The following is a 25,405-nucleotide window of genomic DNA, read 5'->3' as shown; positions in this document are numbered from 1 at the left end:
AGTCAGAAACTATAAAGTGACACAATTGGCACCAGTTTCACATTTATGAGTGCAGAAAGCAATGTGAAAGAGAGCAAGAGAGGTAGGGAGGGGGCAGGAAAAGGGCAAACACACAATTCTCCTTAATTTTGCCTTTTTTATTTCTTGCCAAAGTGTACTGTGCTTACCATATGTCACACATGTCCTAGGATCATGCTATAATAAGGAAACTAAAATTCAGTTTCTTTCCATGCTTTTACCTGAGTTTGAGTAACTTACATGTGCCCATATAACTTAGACCATGATGGCAGTGATCCTAAACACGCTTACTAGGAAGTTGGCTTCATGGAACTCAATCGCACACACTTCTACATGTATAGGATTACACTGTATGTGCACCATCTCTGCATTTAGCTTACTGGATTCAGTTGCTTCTTTTGAGTTTTCCCTTTCCTGCTCTTGAAGGGACTACTTTCAGTTAAAAGTTTCCTATACTATTGCTTGGGAAAACTAGAGTGTAAGGCAGGGATGGGGAAGCTGTGGCCCTACACATGTTGTTGGGCTATCACTTCCTTCATCCCTGACCATCGGCCATGCTAATTGGGACTGATGGGATCTGAAGTCCAACAACATCTGGATGGCTACAGGTTCATCAACCCTAGAATATAGGAGCATTGATTCACTGATCTAACCAGTTCTAGAAAAAGAGATGCTGGAACTCACCAAGAGCACCTCCCTTGTTGCCTTAGAATGGCAATGGCACCCACTTGAAAGGAGCCAGAACTGAGTTCCAGCAAGTTCCAGCTGAAAAAAAGCCCAGGATATAACCCATAATGTTCAAGCACCTCAGGCCTCTGCTCATAAAGAATTTAGGCAAGTACTGAAAGGTGATCCTGGACATGGTGCCAAATATGATTGATTCTTCAGTTAATATAAAAAGATTAAATATTGAAGATTGGCACCAGCTTGAAGTTCATTTCCGGGGTTTTTAAAAAAATCTCTGCACTGCCCTTTCTTTCAGTTAAAAAAAACCCCCCCGATCACATCCCAAGATCACTGAAGAAAGAGCTACATCTTTTATAGATAGAAAGCTCTATCTCCTTGATTATGCACATAAGATCAGAATTTGTTTAATGGCATGAGAACTGTTTAAAGTCAGGGGACCTCTATAATTTAGAACAGAAAGTGGATCAAAGAATGTACTAAACTGATATCTCTCCTAGTCCTATAGTCACAGGTGGAAGCATTCTGCAAAAGTGTATTTCATACGTGTCACTCTTTCTCTGGACAGGAATCACAGGTATAAAAAGGAGGCGTGCATTTGAATGTGGATGTTGCTAATTCACTTTGCAATGCTACAGATGGGATGCACTTTTTGATCTACATCTGGATGCACAACCCTATTCATATTCTGCCACAACTAGCTATGCGTAATTACATATGCTAGAACAGTGCTGGACAACAGCTGTTTTAATCGATCAATGTGTTTTCTGGAAACGCCTGTTTGTTTGGATCAACATATTATGTACCTAGTAAATGCACCTACATTCTTCAAACCCATATCTGTTTGGCTGGTCTTTTAGGGCAATTAGGACAATGCCTGCCTTCCTACAATCAGTCCAGCGGGTGCTGCTGCTGTCAGCTTCCTCCTTGTTAGTCTTGGTGTTGCCATTTTATAATGCAACAGAGAAGAGACTAGAGACATACTGAGAATTCATTGGCTCCACCAGTCATTGGCTCTGGTTCTGGCTCATGTTGGCTCTGTCACTGTCTACTGCCTTCTGCGCTACCAGTCCTAATGGGCATCAGTCTGACCTGGATGTGAAAGTGCAGTTGTCAATCATCATTGATGATAATGTCTTATCAAGTCAGGCTACTACTTATAAATGGGAGTACTACTGTACTCCAATGAAATAGCTGTAAACAGGACTTGTATCAGGTGTTGGCAACCTATAGCCCTCCTGATGTTGTTGGACACCAAACCTGACCAGCCCTAGTTCATATGTCCAATGATCAGGGATGTTGAAAGATGTCTGAAATGCCACAGGTTCTGGAGTGCCAACAGGAATGCAAACACATAGTTTTCTAGAGAGCCACAGGGTTTCCTACTCCTGGCCTATATAAATGGGAGTGGTTTAACAATCTATTCACCCTAAAACGTCCTACATTAGAAAATAAATGCTTGGAATGGTGCATTCTAACCACTGTTCCAGAACAACATCAGAACTGGTGCTGGAGTGCAAATACTTTAGATCAAAATTAAATTGGGTACTTTCAGATATAGTCCTGACTCCCCTGAAATCTAAAACTAAATTGCAATGGAAAATCAAGAATTGTCCATAGTTGCAATATTTGTGGAAGGCACTAGGAGCAGAGGGGCAATCTTCTTTTACTGAGATTTTATACCCATATATATATATATTCCATATTATATAAACATCATCCAAAATTCAATTAATTTCATCACATTTCAGATCGAGGTATTTATGTTACCTTTCTAAAATGGAAAATTTATTTGCCTATGCCCTGGAAAAAATTGCACCCTTTTATTGGTGGAAATACTCTTCAGAATATTGACTATAGCCAGTGCTTTCCCCCCTAAAATAAATGTTTAGGGATACTCTCATTTTCCTACTCATATTGAAATACTGCCCCTCAATGAGGCTAAACTTATATTCACAAAATGTTTAGGGGTATGTGTACCCCTGTGTCCCCCCCAAAAAGCACTGACTATAGCTATCACTTCTTGTGGCCCTTGCTGAGCTATACTGTACATATTTTCTCAGAAGCTAGTCCCGTTATACTCAATGGGGCTTACTCCCAAGTAAGCGGGTATAGGATTGCAGCCTTAATCTACAAAAATATGCAATGTCACAAAAAATAAATATATTTTATAGTTTTGTTTTTTTGTTTTAAAATTAACTAATTAAAACAAATTGTGCATCGGCACCCCCAATTGTATGGGAGTTTTGAGGTGCACCTGAAAGAATTCAATGGAGTAGCCCAAGCCACATGTGCAGAAGATTGCACATACTCCATCGCAACAATGGGACAGTTTGTGCACAATATATCTTGGTTCATAATTGAGCCTGTGCATTGGGATTGGTGTTGTCCGAGTGGTAAAAATGCATCCCAAAATTAGAAGTATTAGACAATACATTGCTACATGCAAGAAACCTATGCTATGTATTTTGATTTCTTCATAGCTTCTTCAGTAGATAACAAATTCACTACATTGTTAGATTTCCAGTAGAAGCCACTGTGAAACTAATAAAAGAAAGATGTGAATAGGTATCAGAATATTTGAGATAGAAGACACTGAAGGCGTGATCCAGTGCCTCACCAAACTCTCTTATATGTGCTGCTCCCACATGTAGAATTCCTTCACACTGTCTCCCTGCACATGGAAGGATGCACATATGGGACTGGATCATGACCCTCTCACTTGCTAAAACAGAATTAAGCATGCCCCCCTTTTACATTTTCAAGATACATACTAGCAGCTCTCTCTCTCTCTTTTTGCTGCAGAGGTCCACTTGTATGAGAATATCTGGTTAGAAAGGCATTAATACAGAAATAAAGTCTTGTCAGGAAATTCCTAAGATGGAAATGCATTTCCTTTTGTCAAAAATTAAATCTTTTTTTTTTTAAATAAAGCAGCAAGCTCTTTAACTTTCCAGTAAAATATCCGCAGCCATTTTTGAAAAGGTGGAGTCCTCAATGGCTGCAGACATACTTTGGTCAATCACTTGTGTTGTATAGAAAGGCCTTTGTTCTTCCACAAGATGATCAAGTGATTATAAAGTGACATACCAAAGCAGAGATATTTACAAATAGTATAAAAAAGCTATTGTGGTATCGTGGGTAAGTATGACAAGTTGTCTAAGGACATACTGTGTTAGAGGTAGGTGAGATAAGGGAGATGATTCACTGGTTTATCCTCTTCTTATTTGCAGATACAAAGGGCTTGTAGCGACTAATGTTTAGTGCCTTTGACATATCAAGATCACCTCACTGTCACTCAGAGCAGTGCATATCTTCATTTGGTCCAAATAGGCAGATTCTGCCCATAATTTGAGACAACATGAAAGCATATTGAAGTGTTGGCTTTTCTCTGTGCCGGGGTAGACCTTATGTCAACATGTCAACTACGACTTAATGAGGCTCCTTTTTAAGAAGCCGACGGAACCACAGGTTAACATTTTTTGAGCAAGCATTGCTTGAATGCTGAAGGTCTTTGAGACAGAAGACACCCTTTAGCTAATTTTTCATTTCTGTCTTTGCACTGGACAGTTCTTGTCTGCCAGCCTGTGTCACATGTTCGAGAGCAAGATAGCCATGGTCCAGTCACCCACTGGGGTTGGGTGAGCGGCGTTGCCAGTTTGTTACTGCTGCTGTTGCTGGTGACAGAGTTTGTCATTTGGGTTGGCTTCTTTGGCACATAAAAACTGTAACGGACGTCCAATGGTTTAGTTGGGTCAGTTGCAAGAATCTGTACAATCAGGATCTCCTTCGTGCCTGTATGTCCCATTGCATGCAAGAAATCGTCTTTGTGACTCCAGCCACTATAGTTCATGACAGTTCCGTTGAGGTCAATGATGGTTTCTGAGGTTGAGATCATGTACTTCCCATTGACAAGGTACTCACCATTTTTCTTTTTCAGGGCCAAGTAAGCTGTGAATCTACTCTGGTCTTTTGCTTTGAACTGTCGGATTTTGATGTGTGTTGCTCCCTCTGGTATTTTCACAATATCTGTGTAGCCCTTACTGAAATGTAAGAAAAGTACATTTTAGTGAGGAAGAAATGGATAGTCTTTCGAAACCTATTGAAGCCATTGATAGTAGTTCTTATCTGACAATGAACTGGGTCTAGCGTTAAATGTATCTGTCTTTTCTAATTTCCAATAGAAGATAAGCTAATTCAAATTCTGCTGAAGCCAATGAAAGCATCCCACTTTATCAGCACTTGTTGAAATACGATATCACAAATGTGATGATGAGAAATAGGGTGATAGTCAACTAAACTTTACTCATAGACCCATTGAACACAGCTAAGTGGTTCATTAAGTTTTGTAGGTCTAAGTAAAACTTAATTGAAAACTATTTGAGGCTTCAGAAAGAATTTTTTGGGCTTAATTAAACTAAGTTAAATTACTTCCAAGAAGAGGTAAAGGTTACACCCTCTAGAACCACCTTCATATTAAAATTTGAATGGGAGAAGAAATACCAGCTTCCCTGTCTTCTTAATTTCCCCCTATTAAATGTCATGAAACAATGACACTAATAGAGCAAGCTTGTATGGGGACAGGTAAAAGATGTGGGGTTTATTTGGAAAATATACCCGAATTCTCCCCCTGCTTTTTAAAGAAATGAAAAAATACAATTGAATGAAAATTAAAATTAAGCGTACATATGCACACACACACAAGTAATAATAGTAATACTAATTTTGATTATTTCATTCATAATCCCTGTGAAAAATAATTATTGGAGACTAGTATCTTTTTGTATTAGTATTAATTTCTGACTAGTATTAATTTCTGAGTTAATCCAAAAGCCACTTTGGAAAGCTCACCTATCTCTAGTGGTAACATTTAACTAATACATTTTACACAGTATAATTTCTATTGCTTTTTGAAGAATTATTACTCTCATGTGTCAGTAGTGTTATATATGAGTGAGTTTCATAACAGGAAACCTGACATTAAGTGAGGTCTTATATATTTAAAATGTGAAATTTGAAATATAGTTGAAATGCTCAGTCTGGTCAGGAACAAAAAAAGCATGAAGTATCCACACAAAAAACAGTAATGATGAGGATTGTCACATTACTGCAGTGTCAGAGTGCTTATCTGCAGCAGGGCATTCAGGTGACTTGCTTAGCACATTTAACACTGAGATGATAATAAGATAATGTATAATATACAGAGTTTGACAGCAGTGGTAACTTGGTTGTGTGAGATAGTTACCACCAATCAGTTATTAGAAATATTATTAGAAAGCTAGAAATATCTAGCAAACAAGCCAACATAATCAAGTGGTGTACTTACTTGGCGATAACAAATGCCTTCGTTGTAGGTATATAGCAGCCTTTAGAAAACTTTGAGTGAAAACAAAATCTCTATTTTGTTAATAGTGTGTGTGTTAAATTGGTGGAAAGCAGCTTAGTGGTGGAAGCTCTGCTCTCTGCTATATGTGAATTCTATTACACGTCTACAACACACCCTATGTTTGAATGAGTAGCAGCACCTGTGAGACTTTTCCAGTGGAAGATGAGGTACTCTACGGTGTATTTTTGCCATCCAAATTTGCTATTCAACACTGTATTTCACTGAACCCTATGTAATTAGCGTTCACCATTGCAACAAACAATTCGGCTTGCAAAACAATAGCTGTGATCAGAATTCTTACCTTTTTTTATTAAAGGTTCCCATAATTTTTGTGCAGCTGGAATTGTCTCCGCCACAGATTCCACATTTATCATACTGCAGCTTCGAGCCAATAATGCCATCACATCCTGTTCTCACGCATTTGCCGCGGACACAGACAGAATTACTGTACGGCCTGCATTCCGTTCCATCAGTCACCTGTTAGATGAAGTCACCACTGGTTAAAACTAAGATTCATTTCTGGATGATTTCTTAGTGAACGTTCTTAACTTTTTGGGAAGCTCAAGAGCAGGGATGGAAGGAATTCAATTCAGTATGCATTTAAAGCTAAATCTCTCAAATTCCATATTTTCCAAAACAGTATCAAGAAAGAAGCACAGCTGTGTTTTCAAATTCGCAGTCATCTGAATTTTGTGATGCAGTTCGCCAACCAAACAATTTTAACAAAAAAGCATGGTTGGAGGAGTCATGACATGGTGTACTATGTCATTTGTTGTATTTATCTAATTTTAAGACCTGCTAAGGAACAGAAGATTGTTATTATGTCCTGACACGGGTGGTGCTGTGGGTTAAATCACAGAGGCTAGGACTTGCTGATCAGAAGGTCGGCGGTTCGAATCCCCGCAACGGGGTGAGCTCCTGTTGCTTGGTCCCGGCTCCTGCCAACCTAGCAGTTCGAAAGCACATCAAAGTGCAAGTAGATAAATAGGTACAGCTCCGGCAGGAAGGTAAACAGCGTTTCCGTGCGCTGCTCTGGTTCGCCAGAAGTGGCTTAGTCATGATGGCCACATGACCCGGAAGCTGTCTGATGACAAACGCCGGCTCCCTTGGCCAATAAAGCGAGATGAGTGCCGCAACCCCAGAGTCGGTCACGACTGGACCTAATGGTCAGGGGTCCCTTTACCTTTACCTATGTAAAACCACAGAATTCAAAGAAGGTCTTTTACCCATGTATATAGTCTGATTTTCACAGCATACTAAACCAAAGATTGGCTTAGTAAAACTGTGAGCATGCAGGTTCACAAATAACAGCTAGTTGCCATCTTGCTCTTCCCTGGTTCTTTTTGCTACTGCACCATGCTTAGTTAAAACAAGGTTTGGCTTAGCATATTATCTGGGGCTTGCCAGATCTGTCAGGAGAGAGAGAGAGAGAAGAAGCAACAGCCTGGCCAGGGGCTGTTGAAGATTTGGATATATAAAAGCTTTCAGCTTAAACAGACCTTGGCCACCCCTGCTATTCGTAACACAAATATTTTGATATCTGAGAGAGAAGCAGTTATTGAAACTACATTTACCTTTTGAGAGAAAACTACATAGTAGCCAGTTCCTTTGGCTCGACAAGTGAGCTTGCAAACATCTCCTGGCAGCACTCCTGCATATTTGGGGACCCATTCTACAAAGGTTTTGACACCTTTTGCATCGGACTGGTAACCGTTTCTTGCTTCACATTGTTCCTGGCGAAAAGCTTTAGCTGGAGAAGGATGATCATTCATTACTATTTGTGTACATATATTCTCCCAATGCTAGCATACACACAAGGTGTGCATCATTTCAAACACAAATTCACAACACTGGAAGACCCAGAATCCATCTTATCAAGAGACAGCCAATGCAAAGCTTATGGATCAAATCCAACAAAACAAAACATCATAGCAAACAGTATGCCACACTGTTACCAGATGGTAATTCACCTGTGGAACAGCTGTCATAGCATAAAGTAGATAGGAAAAAGCCTTGATATACTGTATATGGCCTGTAGGTCTAATGTGCAACTAACACTCATCTAGTGAAGCCCTAACACATCCTTGCAAAATCTCTCGGGGCAACTCTTCATTTATTGGACTTCTCTTCTTCAACCCACTAGATCAGATAACCACTTGCAATTGCATAAAGTGAATGTAGTCAATGTAGTCAACCCAGAGCAGTAGTGAATGCAGAAATGTCAATTATTATTTAAACCTAGAGTCTCTGCAGAAATAGTCAAGAGTCTTTAACCATGTCACTACTGCTCTGGGTACAGTAAGAAACAACATTTTCACAATATTTAAGAAGTACCACAGTCTCTGACATTGTTATTGACTTTGATTTGTGGAAAACATACCATTGGCAGGACACGGCAGGACATTACAGGAGCGATAGATTGCCCGCTTTCCTGTGCAATACCGGCCATTGTTTCTAGGTGCAGGGTTATTGCAGTGACGATATGCAAACTGAACACCTCCACCACATGTGCGAGAGCACTGTCCCCATGGTCCCCAGGAACCCCAGTTCCCATGGTTTGAAGCCTGAAATATAAAGGATAAAGGTTAACAAAGCTCATCAGCCAAACTTGGAGAAGAAACACAACTTCCAAATTCACTGGCATTTGTGTCCCTGTTTTCTAATTGCATTCGTTTCTTTCTCTGCGTCTTTTACTCTTTTACTGAAACTAGAAATCTTGATGTTGGTATGCGGTGTCCAGGTTCAGAGGCAGCATGCCACTGATTACCAACAGCTGGTATTCAACAAAAGGACAGAGCTGTTGCCTTCCTGACCTGCTTCTCGGCTTCTCTTGAGCATCTGATTGGCCAATGTGTGGTATAGGATGCTACACTAGATGGAACATTGGTCAGATCTGGCAGGGCATTTCTTGTGTTCTCTTGCCCTTAGTGTGTTACCTTTTCAATATTCCACATTGGATCAGAATCAAACTAGGTGAGTACAGCAAGATGTAGCATTCTAGTGCAGGATAGAATTAACACTAAGGGCACAAGGAGTTTTTGTTTCTAAAACCAAGGACTACAAGGTATGGAAGAACTTGGAGTTAACACCCAATTTGACCTGGGACAGCCTTTGTACCAGCAACTATGTCAGGTGCTCCCACTCTGGTGCAGATACAATCACTTGGCTGTGCACTAACAGCCTATACTCAATCAACCAGGTAACATCCTGTCATGGCTAATGTATCCAGAAACTGTTCCAATTCCAGTAAGTTTGGTTCCAGTGAAGGCAGGAGCCCCTATCAAGTGTTGTTAAAATGCTAGACTACAGGACCAGCAGAAGTCATGTTCTGTGGCTGTTGGAGAGCTCGAGAATTCTTTTTAATCCAGGTGAGCAGGCAAGAGGTCCAGTATCAACTGTATCCTAACAAAGAAAAGTGGGATGCCTAGACTAATACCTTGTTCTGTTGATGATTAATTTCCCTTGAATTCTCACTCAAAACAGGCCACAGCATGATTGGGCCTTGTACACTTTCATATGGTTTGATCATTAAAGTAGCAACATACCGAGTAATATTTTTTCTTCGTTTTATCAACACATTTCCCCTGAAGGCAGATCCTTCCTTTTCCGCATGGCGTCCCCTCCACAGCAGGGAGTTTTTTGGTCAAACACACCATCTGACCTTGGCGAACAACCGCACACCACAGACGAGAGCACACATCCATTCCAGGACACACTGTGTATTCAGACCCAAATGCCAGCTTGCATTGACGAATGGCATCATATGTTTGTCCTGGAAGCTCCTCAGGGCCCAAGATCTGTTTTCGTGGTTGATCCAGTAAACAGTTACCTGAAAGGACAACCCAGTTTATAATTTGCTTCCTCTCTATGATGCTTGCCATACCTCTGAAGCTTCCAAACTAGATAAAGTGATCAAGAGTTTGTTCCAAATCCATTCAGTTCTCCGTTGGGCTCTTGTATATCATGTGGAAACCTCTAACTGTAACCTGCTTGTGGCTATATATCCTCTGCTTTTACAATAACCTTTATTTCACAGGCTGCAATTCATAACCCATTTATTTTATTTTCTAGTAGTCCCACCAGAGTAAGTTGGTCTTTAAATTACAGATATAGAAAAAGTATTTCCCCTACTATTAAAAAAAAGAAAAGATTGCTCTGGCTTGCATGTCGGTTTATAATTGGTACTATCAGCTTCAGAACCGGGCATAGGGGTTTTCGTTTCTTTTTAATTTCTGTGTACTCAAACCCACTCTGTGAGTGAGGTCTTCCATATATATCAATGGGACCTAGAGACATTTCAAAATAAACAAAGCTGTCATTTGAACATGCTGTTGAAAAGCTAAGCCTTCTTAATAAGGAAAGCCAGAAAAAGCATGACACACAGCTGTAGCCAAGGGAAACTTGTAAGAAGGGAGGAGGATTCATTAAATCAAAAACCAAATCTGCACAGGAAAGGCAATATTGGTGGCAAGTGCTCATTGGGACCCCCTAAAACCAAGGAGAGCCACAAGACCAAAGAACAAACAGTTCACGTCTATACAAATGGAAAAGAACATGGTATAAGGCATAATTATGTTATCTGTGATGTCAAGCATCTCTGGAAAAAAAGCCAAAACAACATCAAGTAGTTGTCCTGGAAATTCAATTTTAGAGGATTTTTCTTTCTCATAGAAGTAACCGGCTCTTATGCTAATACAGGGAATTACAGCCAATCTGAAGAGCTTTCTGTCTTGTTTATAACCCTTGTAAGAGTCCTGTGTGGGTGCCTGTGGTTCAGCGAAGCTTCATTTCTCTTGAGCCAAAATAGATTACCACAACCTGTCTCTTGCTGCAAGCAGTGCCAACTTCCACTTGATGATGGATGAAAGCATGCAGAATATAAATACCTCCCAACTTCAGGGACTTTGAAAACATAATTGGGATAAAGGTCTATATTTCAGAACATTTCTTTTTAATAAAATCAATGATACCTCACTGCCATAAACAGAACTCAACCACCATGATTATTTAGCCCCCCCCCATGATTCAATTTTAGTTAAAACACCCTTCTGCATCATCACTTATTTCTCTCCTCAAGTTTATAATTTTATCAGCTCTCTGATGACCCTGAGCCAGCATGCAGGATATAACTTTTACCTCAGGCATATTTCACTGCATTTTAAAAATAAAATAATGTGTCCTTGCTACTTGATGATACATTGTTGTGAAATAAAACACCCCTGGGTTATCTTGTGCATGCTGAACTGTGCTTGGAGAATGAATAGGATAAGGAGACCAAACAACTTATCATCTATATATTTGGGAAAGTTGCTTGTTCGCTATGAATTTGGACACATCTTAAGATAAAACAAAATTTTGCATTATGGTTCCTGACATCAAGGAGCAGGGGTTTTCTGTTTGGTCTCTATTTGGATACAATTGGGCATCATTTTGAATCAAGACAGTGGAATAAATATTTCAAAACCACTGATTCTAATCACGAATTTAAAAATGGCCCTGTTTTTGGCTTCTTAGAATTCTTGAGCAGTGCTAGATGCAAGGCTACTAGTCTATGAAAAACATTTACAACAAATACAGTTGCTACCTTTATATAGTCCACTGTATATGGTCCACAATATACAACATGGCTAACACTGGAGTAATGTTGTGATTCTATACTATGCTAGCAGCAAAGTCAACGCCACAATCATCTCAGTAGTTGTTTCTAATATGGAAATCCACACACAGCTAACAGCATCCTTCAAACAAGCATACTTTTGCCTGGGAAAATGCCAGAACTGCACAGCAAAAGAAAATCTGCCATTCCTATAATATAAGCCAAGTCCATAGCCCTGTGGTTGGGAGAAGACACGTAGGCAGACCCACCCCACCTCAGAAGAAATGCTGGAATCCTGTGTCCCTTGGGCCAAAGCTGGTCAACCACCCACTCCTGTCTTAACCACACTGTACTCTTCATATTACTGTAGTCTCAAAGCAGCCTAACATACAACACATATGTCTGCCTCCCTTTTCTCACAGCCATGCACATGGCAAAGCAAACCAAACCATGTAATCTGGCACTGTGGGGCCATAGGTCTGTGGAAAAGTAATGGCTTAGTACACAAGAAGTCCCTAGGTACAATGTCCTATGAGACAGGTCAGGGAAAAACCACATACATTTACTGCAGTGCATCAAAAAGAGCCAATTACAGTAATTGGTCCAACAGTATTATTCAGGTCTATCTTAACTATGGCCCAAGAGGCAGTGAAGATTTCTAAATTTTGTCTTGCTATTGTTTTTAACCTTCTGTCTTGGCTCTGTAATATTGTAAACTGACCTGCTTACAGCTGTGGGTGCTAAAGCCCCACAAGATTCCCATTTATAGCTTCAGTATTAAAAATAAATCTGAGGACTTTACTCAAAGCTTCCATTTGTATCTGAAGGTTCCTCCCCCTGGTCTTTGTGTTTTCTAGAAGTGCACCAAGTGAACTTTCTAGATAATAGATAAGGGGTGCAAAATGCCCAGAAACATCAGGGGCCTCTGTCAAATAAGGATTAAATGCAAGGATTAAACTGTTCCTTTTCTCAAAAACATTCTGTCTCAGTTCTTGGATAAACACATTTAGACACTACAAACAAGCTTCTTCATTGCTTTAAATGTTCCAATTAATGAGTTAAAACAGTATTTTTGGTAGCTCAGCATGTGACCCTCAATATTTACTCACCACATTGTTTATTCTAACAATAAACAGAAAAATAAGTCAGCTACTTTGCAAGTTTGCTATGTGTGTGGATTGAGAAATGCCAATGGCGGTCTATGATGAGGCAGCTGCTCAGAAGCCAGCTGGTGGCTGCAAGTAACCATGAAGGCTGTGCTTGAGAAACACTCTATTAACCACACATAGAACTACTCAAGATTAAGTCCATTACACTACTGCAGAAAGAGGTAGTGGGAAGTTCTAGTTAGGCTTATGTGCTCCCCCAGGAACAACATCCAAAACACAATAACAACAATACGGGCGGGGGGGAGGAGCTAACAAGACAGCCATCCACAAAGTCCACAGCAGCTATACTGACATATGGGAATCATGATGACACTTGCCAACAGTGTCTCCCTATTAGGCATACATGGAAGGCATAAATTGCACATAGAGTCTGCCGTGCATTGACAACAGTGCCTGATCTGTTAGGGCATGCCGTGGCCAATGGCGAGGAGGCTAGGCTGTAGGACCCATATAGATTTCTGGGGCAGGAGATGGGGATCTTCAAGTTCTGCTGCATCCTTCTATGCAGACAATGTGTGTAAGAGTGAACACCACACATCTCCCATAATGGAAGAGTTGCTTGAGCACCTCAGTTGCTTTGGTTGCCCTTTCCTGCACATTTTCCAGCTCTGCAGCATTCATTTTGAGAAGCAGCAACCAGCAATGTATGTCGTATTCCAAGGGCGATTGCACCACAGATTTATATGAAGGCACTGGTCACTTTATTTTTAGTCCCGTTTCTAATAATCCCTAACACGGAATTTGTCTTTCCCACCACTGCCACACTCTGGGTCATGTTTTCATGGGCCAGTTTTCCACATCCTAAAGATCTCGTCCCTGGCGAGTCTTTGTGTCTCACTGCCTCCACATGCTTCTTTTGGAGAGCTCAAAAACAACAATATTGTGTTTCGGAGGTGGGGGGAAGGCAGGGTTGGTGTGCAGGAATCCTACTCTCAACACACACATGTAAGAGCAGAAAGGAGACACATTATAGGATTTTTGTTATCCTGGGAGTGAACCCTGTAACACACATCTTCCCCAAGTATCATGTTGATTGTGCAAACTGTGCCTTTAACTGAATATTCCTCCATCACAGTTCCTACTTGCACTCTCATGTTTCATAGATGCAGCAGAAGCAGCTGGCCAGGTGGGGGAAGGGCTGCTATGCTAGCTTCCTAGTAGGTAGGTCGCTGTTGCTTTCTGGGAGGGAGGGGAGAAAGTGACAGGGAGGTAAAGGGTGGTGCAAATGCATGGGTAGAGCCAATCTGGCACTCCTGCCAACGTGTCTGCACTCTGCTGACCTCCCCAGTGCTTCCTTCTCCTGCCACCTGCCAGGAAACTAGCATAGTGACTCCACCTCACAAGTTGCTTCTTTGGGACATTCACACATCTTAATGTATGAGTGTGGCTCATGGACTCTTGATGGTGTGCTATGATTGGCTTCTGCATCACCCACCATTAGTGATAGTGGGAAGAGTGTATGGAGGAGGGGGAGGAGTTCTCCTGAGCTCTCCACCACCTCTTGTGAGTGCTTATTTTCATATAACAGTTATTTTGTTGATGCCAACAGGGGAGTTGGGGCCTAGCCTAGGGGAGAATAAGAATCAGACTAAGCCACCCATTCGTCTCAGAATGAGACCCCTATCCATTGCTTCTCCTTATGCCATTCTAATTATATTTGCACAATTTGGTGTGATTTGGAGCTACACTAGCGAATGGACCTTTGCTGCAATCCCATCCTTGTCCAGCTAATGTTAACTTGAATAAGACTGCAGTGCAATGTGTTTAAGACAACACTAAAGGAGTGTAGATATACTATGGGAAATACAACTGTAGATCTTTAATAAATGCCTTATAAAATTGCAGAAAGTTAATACTACTACTACTACTAATAAAACTAATAACCCATTTGGCTATGTTAGAGGCAGTTATCGACAAATGATAACGGGATGAAACATACCATTGCACACAGCACTCAAAACCATCCTACACAATGTTGCCTTTTACAAGTGCTGCATGCATATAGTATGTTTTTCATCCATAAGGATTTCAGTTTCCATAACAACTAGATCCATTCGTTCAGTTAGGTCATTTTTATCTAAGCATTCTGGAATTTGAAAAGGTTGTTTAAGAGCTCCAGTTGCGTTAGCAGCACAGTGAAGGATTTTAAGAGCATTTTCTTGTTGTTAAGGAGAAGCTGGGAAAGAACACTGAAATACTAATATTAGCTAAATAAATCAAACTGTCAGCTTTTGAAGCAGGGCTGTCTTCTGAAAAGACGTGGAAACCTGAGTTGAAATCTCTATTTAGCCCCTGATGCCTTGGGCAAGTCACTTTGCTCAATTTTAGTTCTCCACCTGCCGACTGGTGATAGAAGTGGCCTACAGTGGTACCTCGGGTTACATACACTTCAAGGTTACATATGCTTCAGGTTACAGACTCCGCTAACCCAGAAATAGTACCTCAGGTTAAGAACTTTGCTTCAGGATGAGAACAGAAATCGTGCTCCGGTGGTGCGGCGGCAGCGGGAGGCCCCATTAGCTAAAGTGGTGCTTCAGGTTAAGAACATTTTCAGATTAAGAACAGACCTCCAGAATGAATTAAGTACTTAACCTGAGGTACCACTGTACTTCACACTGTTGTAAATAATCTACCTATTTGCAATCCTTTTGGTATTTGCTATTACTACTTATTTTTATCTACCAGTATTACTAATACAACATCTCACTGCTGTTTACTATTCCTACTACAGCTTTTCCTCCTCATTTAGGTAGCGGTAGCAGAGTGTCAGGGGCTGTACTTCATTGCATTGCATTTAGCAATTATTGTAATAGCATGAAGAATGTTAAAGAAAAGTGAAAGTAACTTCAGTTCTAATTAGAATAGCAAACACATATTTTATAATTTAGAGTTAAAATGTTTTTTTTTTAAAAAAATAAAGTTCCTAGCAGCACATAATGTCCAGCATGATATAGGACACTAAGATATCCATACATACCATGGCCATCATCCAGAAATTCTGTTATTGTTGCTGAAGTGCATTTGGACCAGGGTTTAGAAGCATCAATGCTTGTTAAGATGGAAGACATAAGCCTCTTATCTTCCATGGAACCAAAGTTCTCCTCACAGAATTTGGAGTCGTCATGGGAAAGTCCAAGGAGATGTCCTGAAGGAAGGAAACAGAACAGCATCTCAGTCTTAATACTCCTTTTAAATTAAAATACCCACCCAACTATTGATTCATTAGTCATTTATTTAAGAATGAGGGGACAAAAAAGCAGCTTCTCGAATAAACCTGCCACTATGTTATTTCGGATTATACTTGCAAAGCTTTATGAATGTGATTGGGACTATAAAGTTGGATATAAATATTCTAAATTAACCGAGTAATAGAATTGTAGAGTTGGAAGGGACCGCGAGGGTCCAAGCTCCTGCAATGCAGAAATCTTTTGGCCCAACTTGAGGCTTAAACCCATAACCCTCATGTCTCATGCTCTACTGACTGAGCTATCCTCAAAATCAGTATTTTGTTTATTTAGTCATTTAAAATATTTCTTAATCACCCTCAAGCAGGAGATTGCTGGGCAGTGTACAAAAGTGTGATGAAAACTATCCACATATCCCACAAAAACAAAAGATAACTCAACAAAAACCACAAAAAAGGTAGTAGAGCAAACACATAAAACCAAGGACCAAAGAAAGCAGTTCCAGTTAAAATAATCTAATCTAGGGAAATAGGAAAGTCCTAATCTGGCATCAAAAAGATTGCAATGTCAATGTGAGGCATTTTTCCTTGAGAAGGCCATTCTGAACCAGCACCACAGAAATGACCACAACTATTTAGATCGTTATACACAGTGTGATATTAACATAGAGAACCAGTAAGTTTTATTCTAGATATAAAACTATAGATATTTATAGCTTAGTGTTTGTATAGTGCTTGTACCTCCCCTGCCAGGTACAAGCAACTCCCCATTTACATAGGGGTTGCGTTCCAAGACACATAAGCTCTGCACAGTATAATATGAGACCAAGGTCTACTGCTCAATACTGCTGCATACTCCTGCAGATGATCCTGGCTATAATGTGCTATAGAGGAGAAGATGAAGTGCAAGCAAGATGCTTCATGTCAGGGATGCTTGCTACACAAATCTGATAATGCAACCTAGTGAAAGAACTCACACACCACAAAGGAATATGTGCTGCCCCCGCTTCCAAGCTGCTAGCAGTAGGAATTGAGCACATATCTCTCCTGAGACTTCAGCAATGGGCATATAGATTTTAACACATCTCATTCTAAAGAAGGACTTCGTCCCACAGTTGACAGAAGAAGTAGCATTACTGTATTACTGGCCTACAAATGACACATCCTTGTAGCTTCAACTGCAACTCACTGGGAAACACTAGATGGTGTGGGAGACTGTTTCTAAGATCTAGAGTGGGGTGACAAACGAAAAGGTGCATCACACACAAAAAAATGGTTTCCCCTTAGTTGCTGTCCACGGGATGCGGGTGACGCTGTGGGTTAAACCACAGAGCCTAGGACTTGCCGGTCAGAAGGTCAGTTCGAATCCCTGTGACAGGATGAGCTCACATTGCTCGGTCCCTGCTCCTGCCAACATAGCAGTTCAAAAGCACGTCAAAGTGCAAGTAGATCAATAGGTACCGCTCTGGCAGGAAGGTAAATGGCATTTCTGTGTGCTGCTCTGGTTCGCCAGAAGCGGCTTAGTCATGCTGGCCACATGACCCGGAAGCTGTACACCGGCTCCCTCGGCCGATAAAGTGAGATGAGCGCCGCAACCCCAGAGTCGGTCACGACTGGACCTAATGGTCAGGGGTCCCTTCACCTTTACCTAGTTGCTGTCATTCCATGCTACCACATTGCCTAAACTCACTTCTCTCGTCTCCTCCCTTATTTATCCCTGAGGGAACATCCGGGGGAAATTTCCCCTTTCAAATCACTGCCATCTCGGAGATAATGCTCTGAAATCACCAGAAAACTTTCAGCACAGTATGAGTACTATGATGTACTATGCTTCTGTATACTATGGACTCCTGAAACAAACAACAACAAAAAGGGCCTGACATGTAACCATGGGCCAGACTGCACCCTTTATCAAGTTGTGGATTCGTATACTTCCAACAGATTTGAATTTTTTTTAAGACAGAGGCTCTGTATAGTCTTCTTTCTCTGCCAGTGCCAAAAAATCTTGAAAGGCCATCCTGAAACAAAGGATGCCTTTAAGAAACATGAAGACAGTGCTGGCTTTGCTGTCTCCATGGCTGATGTTATCACAGAGAGTGCATCAAACTCATGGAATGAGTGGCACCAGGATGCTCTACTCACTGTTTTAAAGGCACTGCAGGCAGGCGGCACTCAACACTTCAATGAATTCTGAGGTAACTGAGCTCTTATTATAGTCATTTGCAACTGACATCAAGCTTGTTCTGAAAAAGCCAATGATATGTTAATGAGCTGGTTTTAGTAAAACCTGGGAATGTGGTGTCCTGAGAAAAAGGCGTGTCTGCACTGGAAGCGCCAAGCTCTGTCAGGCATGTTGGTAGGTAGTTTAATTTCAAGATTTGGACATTTAACAGATTCTGAAACATTTCTTATAAAGGGAAACGCAACAAAGTAATTAAAATAAAGGAAATTATATTGGGCTTATATATTATAGAATACTAGTATGAAAACAGCCAAGATACATTTGGGATGGGTAATTCTACTTGATAAGTGGAATTGGATTTGGCATAATGTTCCTCAGCAAACAGTCCTTAAGGGAAGTTTTTGCATGTTTCCATTCCATAGGCACGTAACACTACTACATCCTTATCGGATAAATAGAACCGGCTGTTGGTGGTGCAAAGATGCAAGTGCTGGGATGCAGATTTTTTTTTTAAGTGTCCTAAAATAAGAAAATTCTGGGGGATAAAACCAATCTAACAGTTATGCTTGAGGAGTGCAACAGGATCACTACTACATTCATTTGCACTGATGCAACAATATACGGACAGAGTGAAATCTATGCCAGTGGGCAGTATCACTGTGCCTGTGGGATCCTGTCACAAAGAAAAGTAGGCCCACTCACAGGTCACTCCCATCTTCTGTGCCAGAATAATGGTATGCTAACAAAATAGATGGTTTAAGTAAAACCATTCCCATTGGGGAGACATACTGGTACATGGTAGATTTGGACACCTATCCAAACCTCCTTCAGTTGGCCCATGTGTCCGCTTTGACTGGCTAAAATACTGTACTATCTCAGGTGTGTGTCTGTGCGTATGGCAATTCCCCTGGAATTTGGGACGTGTTTTACACTAAAGGTGTTCTGTCCTACTAAGTTTCAGCACCAAACACAGTCCCGTGAGCGCTGGTCTACACAGCTAGGCACCCTCAGTTGCATGGGAGAAGGTTAAAATGAGTAATGAATTTGAGCATGTTGTATTTGTTCAAAACAGACTTGATTTCTACATATTTTAGCTCTGTGCTAAATATTTCTACTTCGATGTCTAGAAATGTGCCAAGATTATTATGAAAAGCATGATTGTGACATTACACAGCTGATACCTAACAGAACAGTGGTTACATGACCAACTTTTAGGGTATGTGCGTCCATATTTATAGAAGTTGTGAAGTTCATGTTGATTTTCCATTAGCTAAATCCAAGCTATACATTAAGGACTTACAGTACTCCACTACAACTTGCAGCATTATTTGGGTTTATTTCTCTTACCTCCCCCAACCCCCTTGCAATTGAAGCAATGCCCTTCAGTTGTATGCGCAGCTCTGTGATTAGATATTCTCTCTGCTCAGTTACTTTAGGAACTGATTGCAGCAACCAAATATTTTCACTTAAGAGGTTGAAAGCATCATAACACAATTGAAGGGGCCTCACCAATAATATTTGGGTTGGATTTTTTGATGCTGCAATTGCATACTTAGAGAACCCTGGATTGTATCTGATGCTTTTTTCTTTTCTTTTTAAAGGGAAGGTGGTTGTAGTAGTAACAAGAGGACAAGAGAATATTCCTGGTGCTTAAATTTGCTGCCAGGTTTTAGAGCTTGATTTGTTGGTTCATGGATATTTTGTATTTAGCCCTTTTTCATTCTGAAGTTTGTTTTAAGATATTATGCTTGCAACTTCAGTATAATCTTGCAATTTCAGTATAATCTCATAGATTTCAATTCTACTTCAATGAATCTTACATATGTAGCATATGGTTAAGGGAAAGAGGTGTGTGGAAAAAAGAAGTCAGCACAGTTCTTTGTTGAAAATAATTGTGTTGAACAGTTGCACATATGAATGACTGCATACATACATTCATACATAAATGTAAGGGAAACAAATGAAATGCATATATACAAGCATTCTGGTGACATGCACTGCCCATTCATCAAAGGACCATGACAATTCCAAAACGCATGCTCTAAATCAGTGGTCCTTAATCTAATATTCCTTTAACCACTTGAAAATGGCTGGGGCTCTTGGCAGACCATTTAACAACCTTTTAAATAAGCTTAATAAACTCTAATAAACTATTTTGTTCTCCAAATCAAAGCACATACATTACTTGTTTTTAATAACTTTTCCCCCCCAGTGCTGGCATCACCAGCAAAACCAGCACCGTAGTATAAAGATCAGGGGCCTTCGGCCAGAACCTTGTTAGTTACTCAATAATTTCCTATCAAAATGGCCTTGGTCACTGTCAGAAAGAAAACATTCTTGACTGTTCTGCAGCCTTTTCATGAGCCATTTGAATCAACCTTGAAGACCATGGTTTAAGTACTTCTGCTCTAAATAATGTAGGAATTTTGTTTTGTTTCTTAATACATGGAATTCAAAAGCAAATCTAAAACTGATTGTGTTTTTGTTTCCCTGTACCTTGACCTGCAAACAGAGAAGCACTGCAATTCCATAGTCCAATACAACATATAGGCATGAAAATGAAGTTAAACAGAAGTGTTTGGAAAAGAATCATTACTACGCACAGGTGTACTACTTTTTATTCCATCAGAGCATTGCTGTCACTATGTTTACACTGGACAGAAGCAGTGACATAGCTTGCTAAGAATGCCACACGTCTTACAATATATTTACTCAGGAAATCACAGCTCGCATGAGACATCTGTTTCTCAGTGTGGCCATGACTTTTACCTAACTTACCAGCTGGCATAACTGAGGCAGCAGGATGTCAAGCTACTTGCCCAGGTTGAGTCAGCCACAAAGACTATGCAGTAACTTGTTTATTTGTACATACACAGCAATGTGCTGATTTGAAAAGCAGTGCGTTAGGCATGCTTCTTGCAAGCTACACACCAAGAAGTGATGCTTGTTACAGGCTGCAGTCTTCTAACCTTTTGGGTAACCAGGGTTGGCTACAGCATCAGACATCTTTAAACTCCACTGAAACCTACCCTGGGCCCCCTTTAAGAAAATTTCCTGGCCTGGTGCTATGAGCAACAGCTGGCAGCTGGATCTAACTGGCATGTCATTTAACATGACAGTGGAGCATAGCGGGAAATTAAAATGGGATTGTCCAGTTACACCTTTATGAATTGGTGCACTGCTGCTACTTGCCACCATGGCCAGGCAAGACTGCCAGAGCCCATCAAGGGAGAGAGGCAGCCAATCAGAGGGCACGTTGCCCCCTCAAATCTGGCATCAGCCTTGGCCTGAGGCTAATAATTTGCAGATAAGGATTTTTTAATGTTAAGGTATTAAAACAGTAAAGCTTTAGTGCTAAACACACATGGTATGATCCTGAATACCAGTCAGCTGCTAAGATGCTTGTCTTATTAGAAAACTCTCTCCCCGTCCCTGTTATATTTTGCCACACACACAGAGGTCATATTTCTTCAAGGTCAAATTTCAACATCAAGATGCTAACATTTAATGGGAGTCTAATATCATATTGTTTACTAATGCCACTGTTTGCTTTACAGTAAAAATATAATAGATACTGACATCCATGCTTATCATACATTCATCCCCCCCCTTCAAACATAGATTCCAAGAGCTGAGGTCAATCTCGGTTTCCTGCTGCTTTCCTGAGGGCAGGGATACTGAGATTTGGCTCTGGATATCTGGCTGAGGTTTCGAGCTCTGCTGTGTAACTTTTGAAAACATGACCTCTGTTAATCTAATCATCCACAGAGGGTACATTCACACAGAGATCAGCACAAACTTTAACCACAGCCAAACTCAAGTGGAGATGCTGTTGTGTCTGAAGTACTTCCATGGTCTTGGCTAGAATTGTTCCCTTTGATTTTCACATGCCTGAGTTCCCATTAAAAATCACTTCACAGCCTCTGTAACTGCAAGACTGGATTCTGCTTTTAAAAACACTCAAGAATATCAGCAGTAGAAAAAGTATTGAAGAGCCCCATTCTTCTGAAGCAATGGAGTTTCCTTCTCATCTGACATGCCAATTACAGAACAGAACAGCCTTCATTGAAAGGGGAAATTTCATGCCACCATGTCCGTACAGCAGGTGGGACAATTATTGCCCTTACAAGTTAATGAAAACAGACCTGGGCAAGCTAAGAATTTGTAGTCAAAGTTTAAACTGGCATTAATCAGCAACCTTTTGCAAAGGTCATGCCCAAGGCTGAAAATAACAGTTGAAGTCTCTGCCCTATCGCTCACCTCTCACCAAGGCTTAATGCTGAGTGCTCGTCTTTTCTCTTTGCCCGAGTAAGCATGTTTATGGGGGCTTAGCCCAAATGCTTTGCTCGCACCAGAAGCTTAAATGGGGAACTTTTCAAAGAAGTAACAATGCGAATGCATTAAATATTTTCTTCCCACAGATGTCAGCAGAGCAGCTGTGGGTTAATTATAGTCTCTGGGTTTTTAGAAAAGCCACAGAGTCTGATTCAGACACCTGGATATTTGCCCAAACTTTATCTCTCCCAGGGGAAGGCCAAGATGAAAGCTAGACATCCTTCACAATTGTTTCTTTTGCCCATAAGGACTCCAAAAGATTTGCTCCTGTCTAGCCTAGGGCTTGCTCTTATCTAAGCTATCCTGACAAGCCTTCAACTCAAAAAGCTCCCTGTTCAGCACGGGCGTTAAAAAAAGAAGAAGCAACAGTGGATTTTATAATGTTTTCGCATGCACTTTTCAAATAATAAACTACCCATACAGAACACAGTGTTTGCTCAAAGCAGTGCATGCTGCTATTAGGTTAGGCATTGTGTATAAATTACTGAATCACAGATTTGAATGCACCTGTTACAGAGGACGTTGGCTACATTCTACACACACACACACACACACACACACACACAAACTTACACCAATGCCATCAGGAAAAAGAAAGCTATTGACAGCAGACTGCCTTTGCTTTGCATTCTATCCTGTGATTCAGCAGGGCATCTTCCTACGTATTTTCATCTCCCTTGACGTCTGTACCATCTCTACTGTACCAGCCTTACCATTTATCTCATACAGAGATCTACCTGTGATGTCTCTACTGAGTTGGGCCACTAGCTCGAACCATATTACACCGGTTATTAAATATATGCATTAGTTGGTGTTTTGTTTCTGGACTGAATTCTGATTTTTACAAATAACATATAAAGTCCTGAACAGTGTGGGGCCTAACTATTTGAGGGAGTACCTCTCTCTTTATGTTCTCACCTATTAGTTGGCATCTTCCAGCGAGACTCTCCTTACTGCCCTGCCACTGGAAAATTCAGAAACCAGGTGAAAGTGTTCGGATATTAGTGCCACTGTAATCTGAAATTCTTGAGCCCTAGAAGTGGAGAGAGAGAGCCTGAACTCTGCTGAAAAGGCCAAGTCTGTTACTTGGGGGTGCTCCTTGATACGGCTTTGTCACTTGAGGCCCAGGAGTGCCTATTTACAACTATGGCAGGTTTGTGCAGAAAGCATTCTTTCTTTTTCAAGCATACTAGAACATAAAGCCGACACACAGAGATAATCTCATATTCTCTGCAGACACACAGCATCCCCAATCAGGATGCACATGCACAGCGCCATAGTTGTGGTACCCACCTCTTGGCTTTGCACTCAATGCGGGGGGAACCAGTCACGCTGCCCCAAAGTTGCCTCTGCCCCAACCTCATCACTCCTACAATTGCTCCACTCACCTATATATTTTGTCCTGAGATAAGATTCCAGGACTCCCCTCATCTATACTGACTAAGGCACAGATCTCAAGAAGTTTGACTGTTGTTGATTTCTGCAACTGTAACTCATTCCCCACACCCTTAGTCTTTAACTGTAACACAAAGGAAACCTGGCTGCATTTAAAATATCAACTGGGGTTGAGCGCTGGGTGGTTGGAAATATCAAGGAAGAGAACGTGAGTAGAAACGTTTGTTCCCATCTGATCTCTGTTGATGCCCAAGCTTTCCCCAAGCCAGTACAACCCTCTTTGCTTCTCTTCTATTGTCTTCTTCATTCCTCCCACACATACTTATACATAAAAGTCAACCGCATGCAAAACAGATGCATGCGGCTAGCTAGCCTTATGGAAGTTATTTTCCTGCATCCATGAGATTTGTCCCATGCCCATTCCATGACCACTTCCTGGAACATCTTAGACCATTGTCTGGTATACAGCCTTTCCCTTCTACAACTCTACTTCTATATTGTTCAGACCTCTGGATATAGCCGGGTTGACATCATCAGTAACAACAGTGATTTTTGCCAAGAGCAGGGGAAGAAAATATGTCTGAGTCTAGGGCCATGTAGCATATGGCATGCTTTTAAAAGACAGCTATTCATGGAAATATGTGTAAGATGGTGAAGCTAGTTCCATCTCTGGTAGTAGACTAACATGGCTACTCCGCTGGACTTGGGTCTCCCGCTGTTTTTGTACTACAATTCCCATCATCCCTGACAACTGATCTTACTAGCTAGGGATTGTGGGAGTTGTAGTCCAAAAACAGATGGAGACTCACATTGAACAGGTTGAGTTCCAATGAACTGGGGGGAGGGGGGTGCCAGTAAAACTTCCCATCCAAGCAGGTCCCCTACAGCTCAACAGGACAAAACATTTTAATATTTGAGAACTATGAGTTTAAGGGATTCTTATTGTTTAAAAAACTGATCTGTCCTATATTTGCAAACCACTACAGCTGTCTCCAACTTAGTGCCATCCAGATGCTTTTGGACAACAACTCCTATCACTCCTCACCATCAGCCATGATGGCTGGGGCTGATGGGAGTTGGAGTCCAACAATGTCTGGAGGGCACCAGGTTGGGGAGGACTGAATCAGTAAAACTGGTAGTCCTGTTCAGGCACGCTGCTTGCATGTAAAAATATTTTTAAAAATGAATTTATTTTTAATCAAACAAAATACTGCCCCTTCCACTGTATGAAATTACATAGTGAGGGGGAGCACTTTTTAAAAATAAAACCCCACAAGATAAATAGGAGGAAATGAACAGGAAGGAAGGGGAGAAAAAAAGAAGCCAAGATGCAAAAATGGACAGCTTCAGGAGGCACCAGGGGCCACAGTATATGAGTTTGGGGGCTGTATGTGGCTCATGCGCAACAAGTTGCCTACCTGTGGGCTAAACCACCTGGCAGCAGCTCTCCAGAATT

At 41.0% G+C, this 25,405-nt stretch overlaps 1 protein-coding gene across 1 annotated transcript in view; it reads right to left on the bottom strand.

Moving 5' to 3' along the window:
- Positions 1-674: 674 nt before the first annotated feature.
- ADAMTS5 (ADAM metallopeptidase with thrombospondin type 1 motif 5) overlaps positions 675-25,405 on the bottom strand; it is a 44,619-nt gene continuing 19,888 nt past the window's right edge. The window contains exons 3-8 of the mRNA XM_081907990.1: positions 15,831-15,998; positions 9,634-9,917; positions 8,469-8,652; positions 7,663-7,838; positions 6,390-6,565; positions 675-4,745 (exon numbers count right to left, since the gene is read on the bottom strand). Of these exons, the coding sequence (XP_081764116.1) occupies positions 4,175-4,745; positions 6,390-6,565; positions 7,663-7,838; positions 8,469-8,652; positions 9,634-9,917; positions 15,831-15,998 (1,559 nt within the window). The 3' untranslated portion in view covers positions 675-4,174. The remainder of the gene's footprint in view (positions 4,746-6,389; positions 6,566-7,662; positions 7,839-8,468; positions 8,653-9,633; positions 9,918-15,830; positions 15,999-25,405) is intronic.

Source organism: Podarcis melisellensis (genome assembly GCF_964234715.1).
Source record: "Podarcis melisellensis genome assembly, chromosome: 4".
NCBI classification, from domain to species: Eukaryota; Metazoa; Chordata; class Lepidosauria; order Squamata; family Lacertidae; genus Podarcis; species Podarcis melisellensis.
The sequence above is the reverse complement of the archived record's forward strand: the minus strand, read 5'-3'. Positions and strand labels throughout refer to the sequence as shown.